At 43.7% G+C, this 18,886-nt stretch overlaps 1 protein-coding gene and 1 long non-coding RNA gene across 3 annotated transcripts; both read left to right on the top strand.

Annotated features, from left to right (window-relative positions):
* Positions 1-2,195: 2,195 nt before the first annotated feature.
* LOC150049997 (uncharacterized) lies at positions 2,196-7,255 on the top strand. 2 transcript variants are annotated; one of them, XR_016538554.1, is made up of 4 exons: positions 2,196-2,248; positions 4,368-4,521; positions 6,172-6,228; positions 6,872-7,255. It is a non-coding gene; the product is annotated as an uncharacterized LOC150049997 (long non-coding RNA). The 2 variants fall into 2 exon arrangements; XR_016538555.1 differs by having other exon boundaries at positions 6,607-6,921.
* A 6,455-nt stretch (positions 7,256-13,710) lies between these two features.
* Positions 13,711-18,606, top strand: LOC150049996 (uncharacterized). Its single transcript, XM_090352916.1, has 6 exons — positions 13,711-13,741; positions 14,113-14,287; positions 15,158-15,239; positions 15,586-15,849; positions 17,775-17,952; positions 18,353-18,606. Exons 1-6 carry the CDS (start codon positions 13,711-13,713, stop codon positions 18,424-18,426), a joined length of 804 nt encoding a protein of 267 aa, XP_090209042.1. The 3' UTR covers positions 18,427-18,606.
* Positions 18,607-18,886: the final 280 nt, after the last annotated feature.

The following is an 18,886-nucleotide window of genomic DNA, read 5'->3' as shown; positions in this document are numbered from 1 at the left end:
ACTGTCCAGTGGTCTTCCTTCCCCCACCTCCCAAGTGCTGGGATTACATTGTATATGGCTGTGGAAGTAAGTAGTTCTTTTGGAATCAGGCAACATGTACCCTTTGCAGTGGGAGCTCCCGGAGCTGCCTATGCAAGTATGTTTTACGTTCTTAAATGCTAACTGAATTCTGAGTGCGTAGGCTTTTAGAAACCATTCTACACTCTAAATATGAAGTGTAAAAAAAAAGAAATCTTTACACAGAGACTCATGTGCAGGCCTGTTGCTCCAACATCATCATGGGAAATATAAAATATCTCCTATTTGTCTGTTAGTGGAAAATGAGGGGGAAATGATGGCCCGCCTAAATATTGGAATAATGGTAATTTCTTTTAACAATGGAGCCATTGAAAGCATAGATGTAGGTATACCAGAATGAAGTAAATTTTAGGATCTATTATAAAGAGATCCATATGTAACATGCTTGTATGAGACTGACATCTCATGCCTGTAAGGCTCAGATCCACCAAAAATCCAGAAGTAGAGCCTAGGCTCAGCTGGAGAGGAGGAAGCTGAGGGACAGAGCCTCAGTCTGGAGAGGAAGAAGTTGCAGGACAGAGCCTAGGCTCTGAGTTCAAGACCCAGTAACCACTCCGCCAAACACACATTTGTCTGAGTATGAGTCTCTATCTACGTATCTCTTTTTTATCTGTTTTTTGTTTGTTTTGTTTTGTTTTGTTTTGCCAGTCCTGGGGCTTCAACTCAGGGCCTGGGCATTGTCCTTGGGCTTTCTCAAGGCTAGCACTCTACCCCTTGAGTCACAGCACCACCACTTTCTGTTTTCTCTGTGTATGTGGTACCAAGGGATTGAACCCAGAGCGTTGTACATGCTAGATAAGCACTCTACTACTAGGCCACACTCCCAGCCCCGTTATCTGCTTTTATATGTACACTTACATTTATTAAATGTACCTAAACTACATTGAGAAGCCTACTTTTAATAAATGCATTTCTGGCAAGATTTGTAAGACTAGTATTTTGAGGAACAGTTCTTCATTTGAAATGCTTTGGTTCTATTTAATTAAAAAAACACAACTATACACCTATGCTACTTAAAACAGTTTCTTTTAAAAATTATAAATCATTGGATAAAAGCTTATTCTTTTAGCATCAAAGGAGTCAGCTGCACAAATGTACAGTGACTTGGGTTGGAGGTTAAAGTTAATTAACCAGGCAGAATCAGGTCCTTGACTAACCTGCAGCTGTTGGGCTTAAGGTTTGAATCTTTTTTTTTAAGCCTCCAGATACAAAGACAGACCCCAACTGGTTCCATCTAAGTTCAGCTATTTTGAGTTGAATCTAAACAGAGAGGAGGAGGGCTCAAGTTGGGGGCACAGGGAGGGGTTTCTCATCTCTCAGCTACATTAATTCAGCACAGAGACATTTCTGATGCCTTACTCACTGCCTGTGGAGAAAGCTTGAAATAGCCTTGAGGGTATGAAAAGAGGGGAAAAGAAAGCAGTGTATCTTAAATATCCTGTAGATTTTAGGAGCAGAACAACTGTAATTTCCTTAATTCTTACATGAGCTCCGAATTCTTTCCTTTTTCTCATGCATAGGAGGAAACTGAGGCTGGCAAGGGCAAATAATTTTCCCCCCCAAGGCCATCCACTTGGTCAGCTGAGATTTGAGTCCCTGACCAGTGAGGTCTACACATCTTAGGATAGTTCTATCAGGCTAGGATTTGCAAGTTGATGCTTATCTGCAGTGGACAGGATGGGGCCAGTTTAGGAGTGACGAGGTCCAGGGGACCCATCTTCTCATTCTTGTGAAGTAGGAAAAAGTAGTTTTGACAACAGTACATGCAGACATGAAGTCTAACAGGGGAGTCATATGAGTTTTGAGGATAGAGATGCTAGAGAAATTCCTTGTTTGCTTCAAAATCCTTTCCTCTGGAGGCCTTCAATCATTCATTTGTGTCTCATAGTCAGCATAAATGTTTTCTCCAGTCAGAAGGGAGCTTTTTAGAGTCAAACATTGTCCAGAAGCAGAGTGATGAAGATGCGGCCCTCTGTGTGAGTACTGGACCCATGCATCCAGCTTCCTGTTTCCATGCAGACATTGCTAATCACTCACCGAACATGTCCCTACTTGATGTGGAATGGAGCGTGCAATATTTCCCAGCATAGCCCCTCAGAGTTCTAGAATTAGGTAAACAGATTAGCATTGATAATGGAACCTGTCTGTTATGCAAGCAGTAAGTGCAGTGGTAAGCATACATCTGGGAGCCAGATGTTGAGATTTGAGAGGGAGGGGATGAGACAGAGACAGATAGAATAGTTTAATTCAGTGATTTTTAGTCCATGACTAGCTGCTCACAAGGGATGACAGGGTTGGGGAGTAAGGAGCTAAAGTTCTGGAAACTACCTGACTGTTAGTTAGTTAGTTAATTAATTTTCTGTTGGTCATGGGACTTGAAGTCTGGTCCTGGGCACTGTCCTTGAGCTCTTTTTCTTTTCAGGCTAGCACACTGCCATTCTGAGCCACAGTGCCACTTCTGGTTTTTAGGTGGTTAATTGGAGATAAGAGTTTCATAGACTTTTCTGCCCCTACTGGCTTTGAACCTTGATCCTCAGATCTCAGCTTCTTGAGTAGCTAGGAATGCAGGTATGAGCCACCAGCACCTGTTTTATTATTATTATTATTATTATTATTATTATTATTATTTATTTTTTTGTACTGGGATTAAATTCAGGGCCTTGTGCTTTCTAGGTAGGTACTCTATTACTTGAGCCCTGTTCTCAGTCCCTTGGCTTTTAGTTTGGTTTTCAGATAGGTCTTGTATTTTCTCCCAGTTCAGCCTTGAACTGTCATCTTCCTACCTCTGCCTCCCAGGTGGTTGAGATTATAGGCAACTTTCAACAACCTTTCTTTTCTTTTTAAATCGGAGGCACTGAACAATCTATAGTCAAAATACATTTTTGTTTCACTCAAATACTTTTAAGAAGCTGTAGCTTCTTGAGAAAGTTTGAAATTCTCCATGGTTCACGCTCCTTTCTGTGTCCTCCAGAGAAGGTTGAGACATTTTCCTGGAAAGGTAATTTTGGCTCTAGTGAAGATGTCACCATCTGCTTGCCTGCCGGGCAGCTGGCCTGGCTGAAGGAGAGCTGGGGCTAGCTGCTTTGAGATCTGGGAGAGTAGGAGGTCCAGGGCACAGGTTGGGGAGGGGGATTGTTTGTGGCTCCCAAGGCTGTTCTTGGGTAGGGTCTTCCTTCCCCAGGCACCTGCTCAGTTGGGGAAGCCCCTCCAGCATCTCCCTCCGGCTGACTCTCGCTCCTGGCTTTCCTCCCCATCCTCTGTCAAGAGCTCCAGGCTGCCTGCCATTCCTGTTGGCACTGGCAGCAGCCAGAACAGTGCAGGCTTTCCTGGCAGCGGGGTCCATGACTGCTTCATTTCTCCTTCTGCTCTTTCACATTCTTCTGTCTTTTTCTCCATGGCCTGGTACCCAGCAGCCTGTGGCCAAAAAGGGCATTGATTACCTTTTTTTAAAAAAAAATTTTTTTTGCCAGTCCGGAGGCATGAGGCTTGAACTCAGGGCCTGAGCGCTGTCCTTGGGCTTTCTCAAGGCTAGTGCTCTACCACTTGAGCCACAGCACCGTTTCTGTGTATGTGGTACTGAGGAATCGAACTCAGGTCTTTGTGCATGCCAGGCAAGCACTCTACCACTAGGCCAAACTCCCAGCCCTTACCATCTTACCTCCCCCCTTCTCTTCTCTCAGCCTTCACCCAGTAGGGATAGATTGCCCGCTTTCCCTCCCTCCCTTCAACAGGCAAGTAACAGACATGGGACGTGGGCTCTGACATTGCACAGGGCTCGAGTTTCCCCCTATCCCCATTTCAACCAACAAACCAACAGTAGTGCACACCTGAAATCCCAGCTCCATGTTGAAGCATAGACAGAGGAGGATTATGGTCCAAGGGCCCACTGAGCTGTCTTCTAGAGAAATCTTTCTATCAGCCAGGCCTTGGTGGCTGACATCTATAATTTCTGCTGCTCAGCAGGCAATGATTGGGAAGATGGCAGTCTAAGGCCCTCCTGGGCAGAAAAGAGCCTATTTCGACAGACAAGTGGTGTGTGTGTGTGTGTGTGTGTGTGTGTGTGTGCAAGCCTGTACGCACACACGTGTATGGTTTGTGCTTTTTCCATTATCGGCAAGTGCGATCTTGGCAGACATGGGAAGATGACATGCTAGATGATCAGGTAGAGAAAGCACCTTAAAGAGGAGCAGTACACACCAGCCAGCATTGATTGATTACTGATCAGTGCATCTGTAAATATCTCAGACCCAACACTTTGACCTAGGTGCTCTTATGATCTCATGTTACAGGTGACTGAAGTGAATTGATGAATGAACTTGTCACTACCGGTGCTTGAACTCAAGGCCTCACACTCATATTCCTGCCTGCTATCCCCAGCTGCATGGCTGGTGCTCTACCACTTGCCACACCCCTAACTTCTGGCTTTTTGATAGTTTATTGGAGGTAAGAGTCTCAGGGACTTTTCTGCCAGGACTGGCTTTGAACCGCCATCCTTAGATCTTAGACTTCTGAGTAGCTGAGATTACAGGTGTGAGTTATCAGAACTCTTGAGATGAAAAAAGGAATTGCAAGGAGAGTGACTTTTCTAGAACATGAGAATGCTTGGGAAGGGTCCTTCTCTTCCCTTGGCCTTTCCCTCAGGGAGATGTCCTTTGTCCCCTTACTGGCCTGGTTGCAGCCACAGTGGCCTTATAACATCCAAAACAGCAGTGGCACCCTCCTTGGAGCCAATTGGTGTAACCTCAGAGGGGTGTGCCTGCAGCGGACTGATTTCTAGTTCTATTCTTCTCCCCTGGAGATGGGGAGGTGTGGATGGAAAACAGCAGCTACAGCAACAAAAATCTGAGGCTGAAGCCTAAGGCTGGATTCAAAACCTTTAATTCAGAGTGAAAGACTTTAATCAGGCTATAACTTGGCTCCATTCCTAAATGCTACCATGTTAAAAAAGGAAAAGAAATAACAATAATAATTCAGAGAACGCAAATAATAGTCCAACCTAAAGCCAGGAATAGGTCAAAACAGCTGTAGTTTCTCTGGGAATGAAACATTCCACTCTTTAAATTATTGCAAGGAAATGTATCTTGTTTTCCCCAACTGAGCCTGGAAGTGAATTTTTTAAAAAAATCTATTACTGCTAGTTACTGATTCAGCAAGAGTTGCTTTATTGTTATTGTTGTTGTTTGCTTTTCTTTCCCTTTTCCTTTGCAAGCCACTGTCCACCTCCATCTTTTTCTGCCCTTTTTCTCCTGGGTGTACCAGAGGAACCTTCTAAGTAAAAAACAAAACTTCACTTTGTGTGTGTATGGCCAAGATTCAAATTTGCTATGATTCATTGGAAGGGGGGAGGGGCTGGCAGAATTGGAGGGAGAAAGGACCCATGGAGCCTCTCAGATGTAAATAATTCAGGGTTTGGAAGTGCTCATCTTTGGACGTATTGGAGCCATTGGGAGTGTGGACGGCTGGGAAGCAAAACTGCTGAGGCAAGCAGGAGAGAAGCAGAGTCACTGGCCTGGATTGGGTCAGCCAACAGAGCAGCTGCATGTGTTGGAGAAGCCAGCCCATGTGGGGCATGGCGGGGGGCCCAGATCTGGGGATCCCCGGACTCTCAGAACACATGAGGCTCAGTGTCAGGGGAGCCTCTTGTTACACAAAAAAAAAAATCTCAGGGAGGTGTAACACTCACAGCCTAAGAAAAGGGAACAGTGAAATCCTAAACAGTATTTAACAGGAATAAGTTAGTATGAGTGTATTCCTATTAATATACTATGAATGATATATTAATAACATTAATGACATAGTATAGCAATATATTCATGAGCTAAGGTTAATAGAGCTGATTCTAATTAGTATTAATAGCACTCTTACCACATACGAGGTTACTTTTCAAGTCAGGTAAGTATTCTCTCTCCTTTTTTGCTGGAATTTGAACTCAGGGCCTCATGTCTACTCAGCAAGCACTCTTCTGCTTAAGCAATGCCCCCAGCCCTCTTTTGGGGTTGATTATTTTTCAGATAGGGTTTTAATTTGAATCCTCCTACACAGCTGGGATTACATGTATGCGCTACCATACCTGATTTTTTTTCTTTGAGCCAGGTTCTCGGTCTATATCCCAGTCTGACCTTGAATTTGTGATCCTCCTGCTTCCTCTTTGTGAGTACTGGGATTCCATGAATTTGTGCCACTAAATCGCTGACATTGATTTCCTTTCCTTTCCTTTCCCCTCCCTCCCTCCTTCCCTCTTTCTTTTTTTATTTTTTCTTTCTTTCTCCTCTTCCTTCGCCTCCCCTCCCCTTCCCTCCCCCTCCCCTCTCCTCTCTCTCCCCCTCCCCTTCCCTCCCCTCCCTTCCCCTTCCCTTCCCTTCCTTCTTCTGCTAAACCAACCTTGAATTCCCCAGGGCAAATCTGATTCAATCATGCTCTTTCATCCTTCTTCTAAATTACCAGATTCCACTGGCAAATATTTTTGAGCATGTTTACTTCTATGTTCTTTAGGAATATTGATCAGTAATTGCATTCACTGTCCAATAGGATAAGCCTGGATTACATGATGCTCCATGCAACTAAATCTAAATGGATTACATTATGATGTAAAATTGAAATTCCACTGCTTTGGATATTCCAGACACATCTGAAGTCAAATCCATGGATTAGAAGTCAAAACCAATAATATTGGATGGTACCAGCATGTCTATCATATTGGACAGCACAGAGAGCTTTCCCTGCAACCTAAGCTTTTGTATGTCTTTGAGCAGAGTTCAAACTTTGACGTTTATCTGTTGTCTTTTATCCTTAGTGTGGTGGTGGAGCTCTTTCCAGCCTTGGAAAAGAAACTCTGTGATGGATCATCTGACATCTGTTTTTTTTTTCCCTACCCCTAAAAGTGTTCTTTAAATTCCCAGCCTAGGAGGGGGTCAGCTCAGTATTATGTAAAAGCAAGGTTTAGTTTCATTTAAAAAAGGGAAAGGTGTTTTAGTTTGGCCAGTTCTAGGCAGAACCCAGAAGTGCTCTTATAGGATGCATATTTCACAAACCAAGATTTATTCCAGAACAAAGCTCTAGCATAGCAAAGGTTTTGTCTGGCCAAGTGGGATCCATCCTTACTTTGCATGAGCAAACCTGCAGGTACAATATTTTACAAGGCACATCTCCTTTCAATAATTAAATACCTATGCCAGCATGTTGTAATTTCTAAGGACATAAAGATCACAGAGAAATAGAGCGCTTTATAGTCAAGCAAAGCTCAGGGAGGGTTGTAGATGGGGGGTGGTTTAGGGAGGGTTGTTAAAGAGGAGTATTCTGCTTAATGAGAATGAAAAGGAAATTGTAACTTGGTTCCAAATTGTTCACTGGGGTCAGGAGACATGGAGTAAGAAGGGCAGTGCTGAGATCTCAAGCCCAGCTGGGACTCCAGGATGGGCTCACATCATTGATTTTTTTTTAACTCTGTGAAGGAAGGCTTTCTCTTGGACATCTTGTGTCAAATTGGAAAAGAGATTTTTGTAACGGACCCCTCCACCCACCATCAGAGGCTCTGTACGAATCATATCCCTGAGATGCTGCTGGGTTTAGACAAGCTAGGATTTCTAATGGTGGTTTTCCCTTTCAGTGACCTTGGGCAAACCAGTAACCTCTCTGACCCTCTCTTTCTTTTCAGGGAAACAGAACAACAAACCCCATTCTCTTAGTGTGAGATCTGTGGGCCAGCCCCACTACTACTCTCAAGAGCTCTTGCTATAACCGTGGCTGTGTGGGCCACTCTTTTGGGAGGAGTGTCATAGTCCCCCCAGCTGGGTGGTTGGGGGTGAGGGGTGTTTGAGGGGACTAATAGACAGAGGGGAACATTTTCATCCTTCTCAGCCCCCATTCTTTTCTAAGTTAGGATGAAGTTTAGATCAAGGGCCAGGACCTTGACTCCCCCTGCCCCCATAATTGTGAGCGGTTAAAAGAGGTTCAGGCGAAAAATACAGGCAATGGTCACAAAGGAGTTGGAGACTCATTGCCACCAGGAAGTCAAACACCATTGCAGAGTGAGGTGCTCTCGGAAGGCAATCGGAGGAGGATGTGTTTGGACAAGCAGGGATTAAAAAGAAGGGTATCTTAGGAAAAATGGTAAACACCATTGAGCATTATGAAGGGTTGGCAGTGCAAAGTGTCTGTCGGACTGTGGGAGAGTAAGCAGGATGTCCTCATAATAGTCCCATATGTGCCTGTGGTCCAACTTGATTTAAAATTTTATGTCTACAGGAGAAATGCCAGAGTAAAGAAATCGCGGGGGAGGGGTGTTTCCAGACATCAGGGATACCCGTGTGGCTCCACAAACAGCGCACGCACCTTTTTACCCAGACAGTTCTATTAATATTGGATTTCTGCTATGATTATAAAACATCATCCGACACAAGCTGTGCGGTAACATTTCTCCCCCAGCAACCAGGGAGCCCGGAGAAGCTGGATTGTCATTTGCAGGAGACAAATGACAATAATCCCTAGAGATGGGATGTGCAGAAAAAGATATAATCCTATTAAGAGATTGCCATTGTGCACGTTGCCTCTTGTGGTCCCAAGTGCAGATGCAGGAAGGAGACAAGGGGGCCTGTAACAGCTATAGGAAGGAGCTCTCCCTGCAGTTGGCAGTGACAGCGCCCTGCCATTTCTGAACAAGGGTCCTTGGGGTATCGGATCACAGTAAATGACTGAGGGGAAATGTACTCAAGAAAGGTGATAGACCTGAACAACTGGAGTTTCACTTCTGAAGGACCTGGAGGAAGCCTGGCCATGACTCAATTTTTTTCATATATTTTTATTGTAATTAATAGAAGGGTTACATTATATTCATCAGATAGAAGGTACATTACTTCATAAATGTTGATACCCTTTCTTATGTCATGGTTCCCATTTCCCTCCCCCTCTCCCCATACATCTTGATTTTCCCCCTTCCCTCTCCTATTTCAATTAAGCGTATATAAAATATATCAGATAACAAGGTGAAATATTGTAACAATCTGAGATAAAGGGACAGCAAAAGGACAACAATCACTCATTATATGGCTTCTGTTTCTATATCCTAGAGATCCTTTCATTTAGCATCATACTGTATGGCCTTATGTATCTAGGTTTTGCTCTATTGTGAACCTCTCCTAGGAGAGCCCAAGGTTTCTACTGATTATTGTAAATGAGGGAAACCATTGAGCCTATGTTCCTTTGAGTCTGGCTTCCTTCACTTAATATGATTTTTTTCTAAGTCTTTCCATTTCCTTACAAATGGGTGATGTCATTCTTTCTGAGAGCACCATAGAATTCCATTGTGTATAAATACCACAACTTGTTGATCCACTCATCAACTGAGGGACATCTGGGTTGGTTCCATATCTTTGCTATGGTGAATAGTGCTGCAATGAACATTGTTGTGCTAGTGGATTTAGTAGGTCCTTGTTTCTGGACGATTGGTAAATGCCAGGTAGTGGAATTGCTGGGTCATAGGGGAGCTCTATATTTAGTCTTTTGAGGAACTGCCATACTGCTTTCCATAGAGGTTGAACAAGTTTGCACTCCCACCAACAGTGTAGTAGTGATCCCTCCTGTCCACCTCCCCTCCAGCATCTGTTATTATTAGATTTCTTGATCCTAGCCATTCTAAATGGAATGAGGTGGAATCTTAAAGTTGTTTTGATTTGCATTTCTTTTATGACCAGAGATGCCATGACTCAAGTTTTACACTCTTAGAGCAAACCCTGTAACTTCATTGGGTTGAGGACCAGGTAGTTGGAGTTCTAAGTATGTGTGAGATCCATCAATTGGTAAAGGATAAACTATTATTATTATTATTATTATTATTATTATTATTTTATTATTATTTGTGCCAGTACTGGGCCTTGAACTCAGGGCCTGGGCACTGTTCCTGAGCTGCTTTTTTTTTTAAATTGTTGAAGGCTAGCATTCTACCACTTGAGTCACAGCTCCACTTCCAGGTTTTTGTTGGTTAATTGGAGATAAGAGCTTCATGGACTTTCCAGACCATGATCCTCGTATCTCAGGCTGGCTTTGAACCATGATCCTCATATCTCAGCTTCCTGAGTAGCTAGGATTACAGGGGTAAGCCTCCAGCATGGGGCTTAAGGTCTCTATTTGAGTGATGAAAATGAAACCCTTTAATTCATGCTATGTTTTAATGGGAAATGGAAGGGAGTGAATATTCAATTTATGACCCCAGGAAATGAGCACACGTGCACATGCAGATTTTAGTATTTAACAGTGAAGATTAAGACATTCACTGGCCCCCAAGCAATCACTTTGGATTATTTCATGCTCCATGCTTGCTACTCAGTAAGATACCAGCATGGTGTAGAAGAAGAGACATGAGTTTTAATAGTAGAGACATGTGGTGGGTTCAAGCCTAAGCACAACCATTTTCCAACTCTGGGACCTTGGGTAACTTCCTTAAACTCTTGCAACTTTGCTATTCTCATTTGTGCACTAGAGATACTATTCTCTGAAAAGTAGTAAAATATTAAATATTCAAGTAAATTATGATCAAAAAGAGTTACTTGTTTTTTGTCTTGGTGAAGGTTGACACCTCTTAGTTTACCTCTTAGGATCTCTTTCCTTCCCTTTCGGTTAATACTACTTTGATGATGGTGATAGTTGCTGCTGTTGTTATTATTACTATTATTTTAGTCCAGGTGGTTTGGATAGAGATCAATCTGATCCACAGGCAGATAGATATACCAATCCAGTCCATTTCTCTGCATCTATGGGATTGGTCCAGGGAGGTCATGTGATCAAAGATGGCCAATATGACCCCACTGTCTTTCTGGTTTCTAGAAGGAAAAGCTCTATGGCTCTTCTGGGTGCTGAAACCATATAAGAATATCCCTCGAGGGAGTGGTGCTGTGGCTCAAGTGGTAGAGCACTATCCTTGAGCACAAAGAGGCTCAGGGACAGAGCCCAGGCCCTGAGTTCAAGCCCCAGAACCAGCAAAATTGAACTCAAAATTGAGTTTGGGGCTTGAACTCAGGACCCTGCAGTTGTTATGCAAACACTCTACTGGAGTGACATCCCCAGTCTTTATTTAGAATTACTATGCTTTGAGATTTGCAATAGAGCAAAACCTTGATACATAAGGCCATATAGTATGAAGCTAATTGAAAGGACCTCCAGGATATTGAAACAAAAGCCATATAACGAATAATTGTTGTCCTTAATGTACTATGTTGTCTCTCATCTCCTTTGCTGTCCCTTGGTTATCTCATATTGTTATAGTATCTCACTTTGTTATCTGATATATTGAATTTATTTGTATTTGGTTATTTGATAGGGAAGGGGGGAAAACCAAGACAGGTGGGGGGTAGGGAAATGGGTACCAAGACATGTGAAAGGGTATCAATGTACGTGAATTAATGCACCTTCTATCTGGCAAATATCATGTAACCCTTTTACTAATTACAATAAAAAAATGCAAAAAAAAAAGAATTGCTATGCTTTCCCATGGAATCTTTACAACCTCTAACTAGACTTGCAGAGCTATTTCACCAACACGGAGTTGCCTCATGGTTCTGTTTGGGGCTTAGGTCTTTTATTATTTATGTAACAGTTCCCCTACATTATAGTTCTGTTTGACATGCTCAAGTCACTTCCTGTCTCTGACTGGACGCTGAGAGCTGGAGGGCCTCAAGCAGGATTAGATGGGCATGGTTCTGTGGGAGGGTATTATCTTCACTTTACACAGGAGCAGAGATGTTCAGACAACCCTTTGCAAACTGTCAACTGTCATGGAGCCTTGTTGGAGTAGAAATAGATATTGAACTCAGGTCTTTGGGACTACAGAGATCTTCAGGATTTGGCTGTGTATGTGTATGTGTAATTATATATATGTATATATATATATAATTTTTTTCAAAGGATTCGGCTAAGAACAAAAATCCCTTTTGAGAAGGAGGAAATCTTTTCAATGTGGAGAAGTATCTTAAAAGGTTCTATATCTGGGTCCCCTCAAACTTGAAATTTATATGCAAGGAATAAAACCAGACGAGAATGGATGGTGTTGGGATGAAACGAACAGGTTTGTGTCTTTTCTGAGCTGATTTGTCTCAGTAAATCCCCAGAAAATATCGCTTGTCTCATTTTCCCTTCAAGCCTTTTGTCTGAGTTTCAGCTGAGAAGATTTTTTCCCCCTCTCTCGTTCTTTGTAAATTCTCTTGATTTTGGTTATATAACAGGAGCAAACAATTGCCTTTACTGAACAAAAGTCTCAAATGAATAGCTATCAATGGTAATACTAGTAATTAACAGTTTTTTTCTCTGTCGTGCCTGCCCGAAACTGCTTTTATTGATTTATTTTGACTCTGTTCCATATAGGACAATTTTCCAGCTTGCACAAACATATGCTTATCTTCTTTTGGGCCCAACTATCTTGGACTCTATTTCAAAAAGAGCGTTAACTCTTCAGGACAGAGCTGACAGCAGACCAGAGGAAAGGAATTGGGGTGCCTCAAATGAACTGTACACTGGGAAAGATTATCAATGAGTGTGAAACATAGAGCACCTCTTAGTTTGAAGTTTGACATCCTGGCTTTCCTTTCTGAATGAAATTGGAAATTACACAGAATTGGGGGTGAGCGTGGTGGAGGGTGGCAAGATGGAGGGGTCCATCCAAACAAAAAAAGCCAAGGTCAGAGGGGAGAAACAGTGCAAAGAAAGAACCAGTTGGCTACTGGCAGCTCGCGCTTACTCAGGAGGCTGAACTCAGAGGATTGTGTTATGAGCCCAATCCAGACTAAAAAGCCCGTGAGACTCCATCTTCAAAATATTCAGGAAGAAGTCAGGCTGGAGGCTTAGCTTGAGTTGGAGTGTCAGTCAAACAAGCAAGTGAAGTGAGTCCAAGGCCCTGAGTTTAAACCCTGGTTCTAAATAAAGAAACAAATAACAAAGTAAACAAATAGGCAAGGGCAGGGGAGGAAAAACCAGTCATCAATTCTCCCTTTCTCTCTGCTCTCCTGAGGTCAATCTCAGTTATATGAGTGTCTTTCTTGCAATCCAAGTGAAAAGGTAATTCATGGTACTGAAAAGAGAATTCATTGTGTTATTGAGTTTCTTAAACCCCAGAATTGAACCTTTTATAAAATTAGAGGTGAGAAAATGAAATGACACAGGAATAGCATCCCCCTCAATATATTTGAAGCCCCACTGGACATAATCATAGTATGGAATATACAACTTTGTGATCTATTTTTTCAAATCAATAACTTTTCTTCAATGCTTGCACATATATACTCAGTCTTCTTGACTGAGTTGTATTTCATTGGATGGATGCATAGAGCATGCTTAACTAATCACAGTCACCTAGTGTTGGCTATTGGTTCCTTTTTTAGTTTTCTTTTTTTTTTGGCCAGTCCTGGGCCTGGGCATTGTCCTTGAGCTTTCTCAAGGCTAATGCTCTACCACTTGAGTCATAGCACCATTTCTGGCCTTTTCTATGTATGTGGAATCAAACCCAGGGCTTCATGCATGCTAGGCAAGCACTCTACCACTAGGCAGCTGTCTTCTTGAGGGCTCTTCTGTCCTGCAGGCAGATGCTCAGGGTGAAGGACGAGCTGGCAGCATCCAGAGTGAACGTCCCTGGAAGTCACCCAGCAGCAGATGGAGCTAGTGGATAAATGCAGCCTTGCAGGTGTGGAGTAATTCTAGGGTGCTGGCTCTATGGTGCTGAGTGGAACCCAACCTAGAGCAGAACCATTCCTTCCATGGCCTGCCTTCTGCAGTGGAATTTTACTACATGCTCTTGGAAGCTGGGCTAGCACTTAGACTCAGCAGCTGGAGGGTTCGCTGAGGCCATACACAGCCAACACTCCCACCCCCTCATGACCACAGAGCTAGTGTCAGGAGACAGACGTACACAGACGGCCGTGCATAAATCTTGCCCACAATGTATTCCTGTGGATGGCAGGATCAGACGGTGGGCACTTGACAGCCAGCTGGCAGTAGTATTGGTACCCTGGAAGTGTCAGCAGGCTTAATTACCAGCCCTTGTGCCAATTCCAGGACAAACCACCAGCCGTCTCCTCACCCCTGCCACCGCTGCCGCTCCACAAATCCCTGAGGCGACATCAATAATTCATCTGAGAACCAAAAAGTGTCAGGCCTCTGACACTGTTCTCTTCCAGCCTGGTCCTACCTTCTGGGCCTCGCCTGGTGTCCCTGTCTTCTCAAACGTCAGGTGTGGTGTGAGGTGAAGAACGATCTGCGGGGTGGACACGTGTTGTCATTTTCTGAGGAAACAAGTATTAGAGACAGGGATTAAATGCTCCTAATTAGAGGTCTTTCTTGCCAAGCTTCTTCAGGAGAAAAAAAGAATTTTCTCCTCAGTTGATGTGCTATCCTTATGGAGACCTTGGGGGAGGGGCAGAGGGTGGGTATGTGGAATTCATATCTGGGAGCAGGTGGCCATATCAGAAATAATGGCTCGAGGTACTGGGAAAATGTAATCAATATTTGCCTGCTGAGAAGTCCCAAGAGGAGAAGGAAATGGACTCCTTCCCTATGGCACAGATTTCATTCTGGTGTCCTGCTTTCTTTGTGTATTTGGCAGCAGGGGAAAAGTGCATGATTTTTTTTTCTGGTGGTGGTGGGGAGAGTGTTGGGATTGGTGGAATTATTCCATCATCAGCCTGCACACAATAATCCATTATTCAAGCATGACAAACTTAAAATACTCAGTCTGGTCTCCTGGTATCTGCCTGGTTTCTTATTTGTGTCCAAATGAATGCAACCCATGACATACTTTTTAAAAATATTATGATTCTCTCTCTCTTTCTCTCTCTCTCTCTCTTCCTCCCTCCCTCCATCCTCCCTGCTATCTTTTGTCTAGAACAATCATTATCAACATTAGGCTTCATTATCTGTGTCGTCAGCTCTGGAGAACAAGAAACTTATGTGGGTTGGTAATGTTTCTCTAGACTTCATTTTAAAAACAACAACAACACACACACACACAAACAAAAAAAAACCAACAAAGCTAGACTTGTGACAAAACAAAAGTTCTCTAAAACTCCAATGTAATATAATTTAATTCATTCTTTCCCTGCAGAAGTGTAGCAGCTGGAGTTTCTGTGGCACAAGAGACGACAGAAAAGGTGGCTGATGGCATTAGGCAGAAAAGAAATCTAAAGGTGAGGAACAGAGGAAGCAAGGCCATGCTTGGGGAATCAAGTAGCCGGAGATGTCGCTGCTGGTCCAGTGTCTTAGAATCCACTATATTGCTGAAGGCAATCTCTCATCATACTCTCCAGTTGGATTCCAGGTCCTGAAGAATTGCTGCTATTTCTGCACAGGTGTTGAGGCCAGCCAGACACCCAGCCCCTGTCCCCCACCCTCCACCATGTGATTTCATTTGGCAGGGGTCTGAGGACATTAGTATTCTCATAAGGACCCTAGGGTTGCCTTCTACCATCCAAGCAGGTCCCTGTCCCCTGTGGGAGTCTGCTCAGAACTCATTCAGATCACTGCTTTCTCCAGGGTCCCCAGGAAGAGGAGGGCTACAATGTCTATGAGGTGGATTGCTGGTTGATGGTTCCCCTCGATGCCTGCTCTTCACACACTGAGAAATGGACAACCCAAGGTGATTGTGTGTCAGGACGCAGTGTCAACGGAACCACCGTGGTCTGGCCTGTGGTTCGGGGCATGGTCTCTGCAGTCGAGTCAGCATCAGCTGAGATGCTGTCTAGACCCTGGCACACCTGGCAGCTGGGTGCGAATGGAGGAAAAGAGCAGAGATGTCAGGTAAGGTGCAAGATACCCGGTTAGATCTGAACTGTAGATAGACTGTGAATCATTTTGCCAAAAGAAGTCTGTTTCATGCAATATTTAGATCCTACTTGCCCTCAAAGAAAAAAAAAAGAATCGTTGGTTGTCTGAAATTTAAACATCCTTAGGCACCCGGCATTTATGTGTATCCCAGAAGTTTCAGGGCTTGCTTTGTCTCTGCCCGCTCTTGTCTTTATAGGAGGCTTCTTCTTCATCATCTCGCTCAGATGGGAAATCAGAAGTCATAAAAGGCTTGAGGGGGAAAAGAAAAGGACAAGAATTTTAATGTCCCTACAGCATGAACTCTATTTAGGTTCAGTGATGTGGAACAAGAGTCTTTTCCTATTTTCCTCTCTTTACTGGTGTCCTGTACCAAGACTCAAGATGGACCCAGAAACCATCACTTCCATTCCAAGGATGTTTGTGGGACATTTCTTTCTGATGTAGAAAGAAGGTAGTCTAACGGGCCCGTTGGACAGGTATGCATTCTGTAATTCAGCAGGTAGCTTATGGTTCAAAACCATCCTGGGCAGGAAGTACCTGAGACTTTTTTTTTGCCAGTCATGGGGCTTGAACTCAGGGCCTGAGCACTGTCCTTAGTATTTTTCTCTTTTTTTTTGCCAGTCCTGGGCTTGAGCTCAGGGCCTGAGCACTGTCCTTGGACTTTCTCAAGGCTAGAGCTCTACCACTTGAGCCTCAGCACCACTTCGGCTTTTTTCTATATGTGGTACCGAGGAACTGAACCCGGGTCTTCATGCATGCTAGGCAAGCACTTTAACCACTAGGCCAAACTCCTGGCCCATCCTTAGTCTTTTTCTCAAGGCTAGTGCTCTACCACTTGAGTTACAGCACCACTTCCAGCTTTTTTCTATGTATGTATTACTGAGGAATCGAACCTGGGTCTTCATGCATGCTAGGCAAGCACTCTACCGGTAGGCCAAACTCCCGGCCCCGTACCTGACACTCTTATTTCCAATTAACTACTGAAAAAAAAAGCCAAAAGTAGATCTGTGGCTCAAGTGGTAGAGCATTAGCCTTGAGCAAAAAAAAAAAAAAAAGGAAAAAGCTTAGGGACAGTGCCCAAGCCTGAGTTCAAGTCTCAACACACAACACAACACACACAGGAGAATATTAGATAATTCCTTAAGCTTACTCTCCAAACAAAAACTAGCTCCTATGTAGCCAACCAAGGGGTCCTTAAAAGAGTATAGTAGGAAGTAGAGAGAGATTTACTACAGAGGGGAGAGACGACACAGGATAACTTCAGTAGAGAGAGAATGAAATAGAAAAATGGAGGGGGAACAGGACGGGGGCGAGAGAGAGGAACAAGAGAGAGGGAGGGAGAGAAGCTTCAAGTAACGGAAGGGTGCAAGGATGGAATTCGTGACCATGTGAAGGTCACAGGCCCCACATGCTCTTTGAAAGGAAAAACAATGGCTTTATTGAAGGTTGGAGACAAGAGCATACCAAAAGACCTGTCTGTCCATTGGCCAGGAGTGATGGCTTTTTCATCTGATTGGCCAGGGCAGGGGAACTAGAGGTGTGGGTTGTTTACAAGCAGAGTCTTGGTAGAATCAACCCCACCTGGTCCCAGTCCAGGTGCAAGGGTTAAAGAGTTCTGATCCACTGCGAAGCCCGCTGATGGCGGCATGCTTCTTCTCTTCTACCTGGGCTGTGCTTGCTCCTCAGCTTCTTCTTGACAGGGTATTTTAGATTAGACTCGAAGGTTCTACAGGTGCACCCCAAGAAAGAGCTCTCCTACAGATCTCCAGGAACAGGGAAGTTGCTGTTTGATGGCTGGGTTTCAAAGCCTTTCGCCCTCATGTTGATTTTTTTTTTCACAGCTGCAAGGCAGTCTGTAAGCCCTGCCCTTTTACATGACAACGCCCTTGCATTTCTAGATGGAAGAAGAGTGGCTGAAGGGTTGGGGGTACCTCACGTCTCTGGCCTTTCCCTTCGTCATGCAGCCTCAAAGTGAACTCCATCAGCCAGCCATCAAGGGGATGATGTCTCTGCAGCAGCAGACTCTTCTCCAGTCACGCGGCTGTCTGGACACGGGGTCCACAAGCTGCAGACCAGGTAAGCTGGGCCTAAACCACAGGAACTATGAGGTGACTCACCAGTGTCTGGTATGTTGGAAATGTGCTTTGGCAACTGAAAAGCAATGCCATCCCCTGCCTGTAAAGAGCATCCTGGGAAGTAGTTTTGGGGTAACCTTCAGTCTTTTGCTACCCATTCCTCTGCTGTTTTCTGTACAAGGCTGACCTCAGGGACTTGAAGGCCACAAAGATAGATTTTTTAAAAATATGGAATGATTATCAGGGTTTTCTTCTTGTTTTCATTTTTTTTTGGTGTTGAGAGCTCAACTCAAGACCTAGGCAAATGTTTTAAATTTAGATCAAGAATTTGAGAAATTGAGAACAGAGTGTGGTACAGAAAATAATGTTTGCTTGCTGTCCTTTTGTGTCTTTTGAGACAGTGAATTTGAGGTTCTCTGCCTCAGCCTCTCAAGTTCTGGGCTTACAGGTGTGCAAGATCATGCCCAACTCATAGAAAACACTTGGATTGAGGCAAAAGGCACAACCTGGAGTCACTCGGCGTCAGATAGAATTTACTGTTTAGTAGCATTGGCCGTGTCAGAGCTCACACTTAATGTCAGCCATTTACCACCTAATATTTCAGTCAACAGTTGATTTGCCTACACTAAAAAAATTGCGTGATTTAAATACATATTTGTAGCCGTTATATTTTTATTGTAACTTTATTATAATCTTTCACTCGTTGTACAAAGGAGTTTCACTTCCACATGTCAGTTTATGAGCACATGCATCTTGATCAGCGTCAGTCCTTTCATCGTTCTCAGTAGAAGAGATAAAAAAAAATTGCAATATAGTTTTGGCTTACGATGAATCCCTTTTGAGACTGTGTTTGGGTATCTATTTCTTCTGGAACTAGACCTACCTCCCAACGACAGGGGTGAATACACATCTCAAATAGGGCCAATTCTTTCTCT

The sequence above is a fragment of the Megascapheus bottae genome, chromosome 18 (genome assembly GCF_031878675.1).
Source record: "Megascapheus bottae isolate mThoBot1 chromosome 18, mThoBot2.hap1, whole genome shotgun sequence".
In the NCBI taxonomy this organism is placed as follows: Eukaryota; Metazoa; Chordata; class Mammalia; order Rodentia; family Geomyidae; genus Megascapheus; species Megascapheus bottae.
Note: the sequence above shows the minus strand (reverse complement) of the source record. Positions and strands in the feature narration are given on the sequence as shown.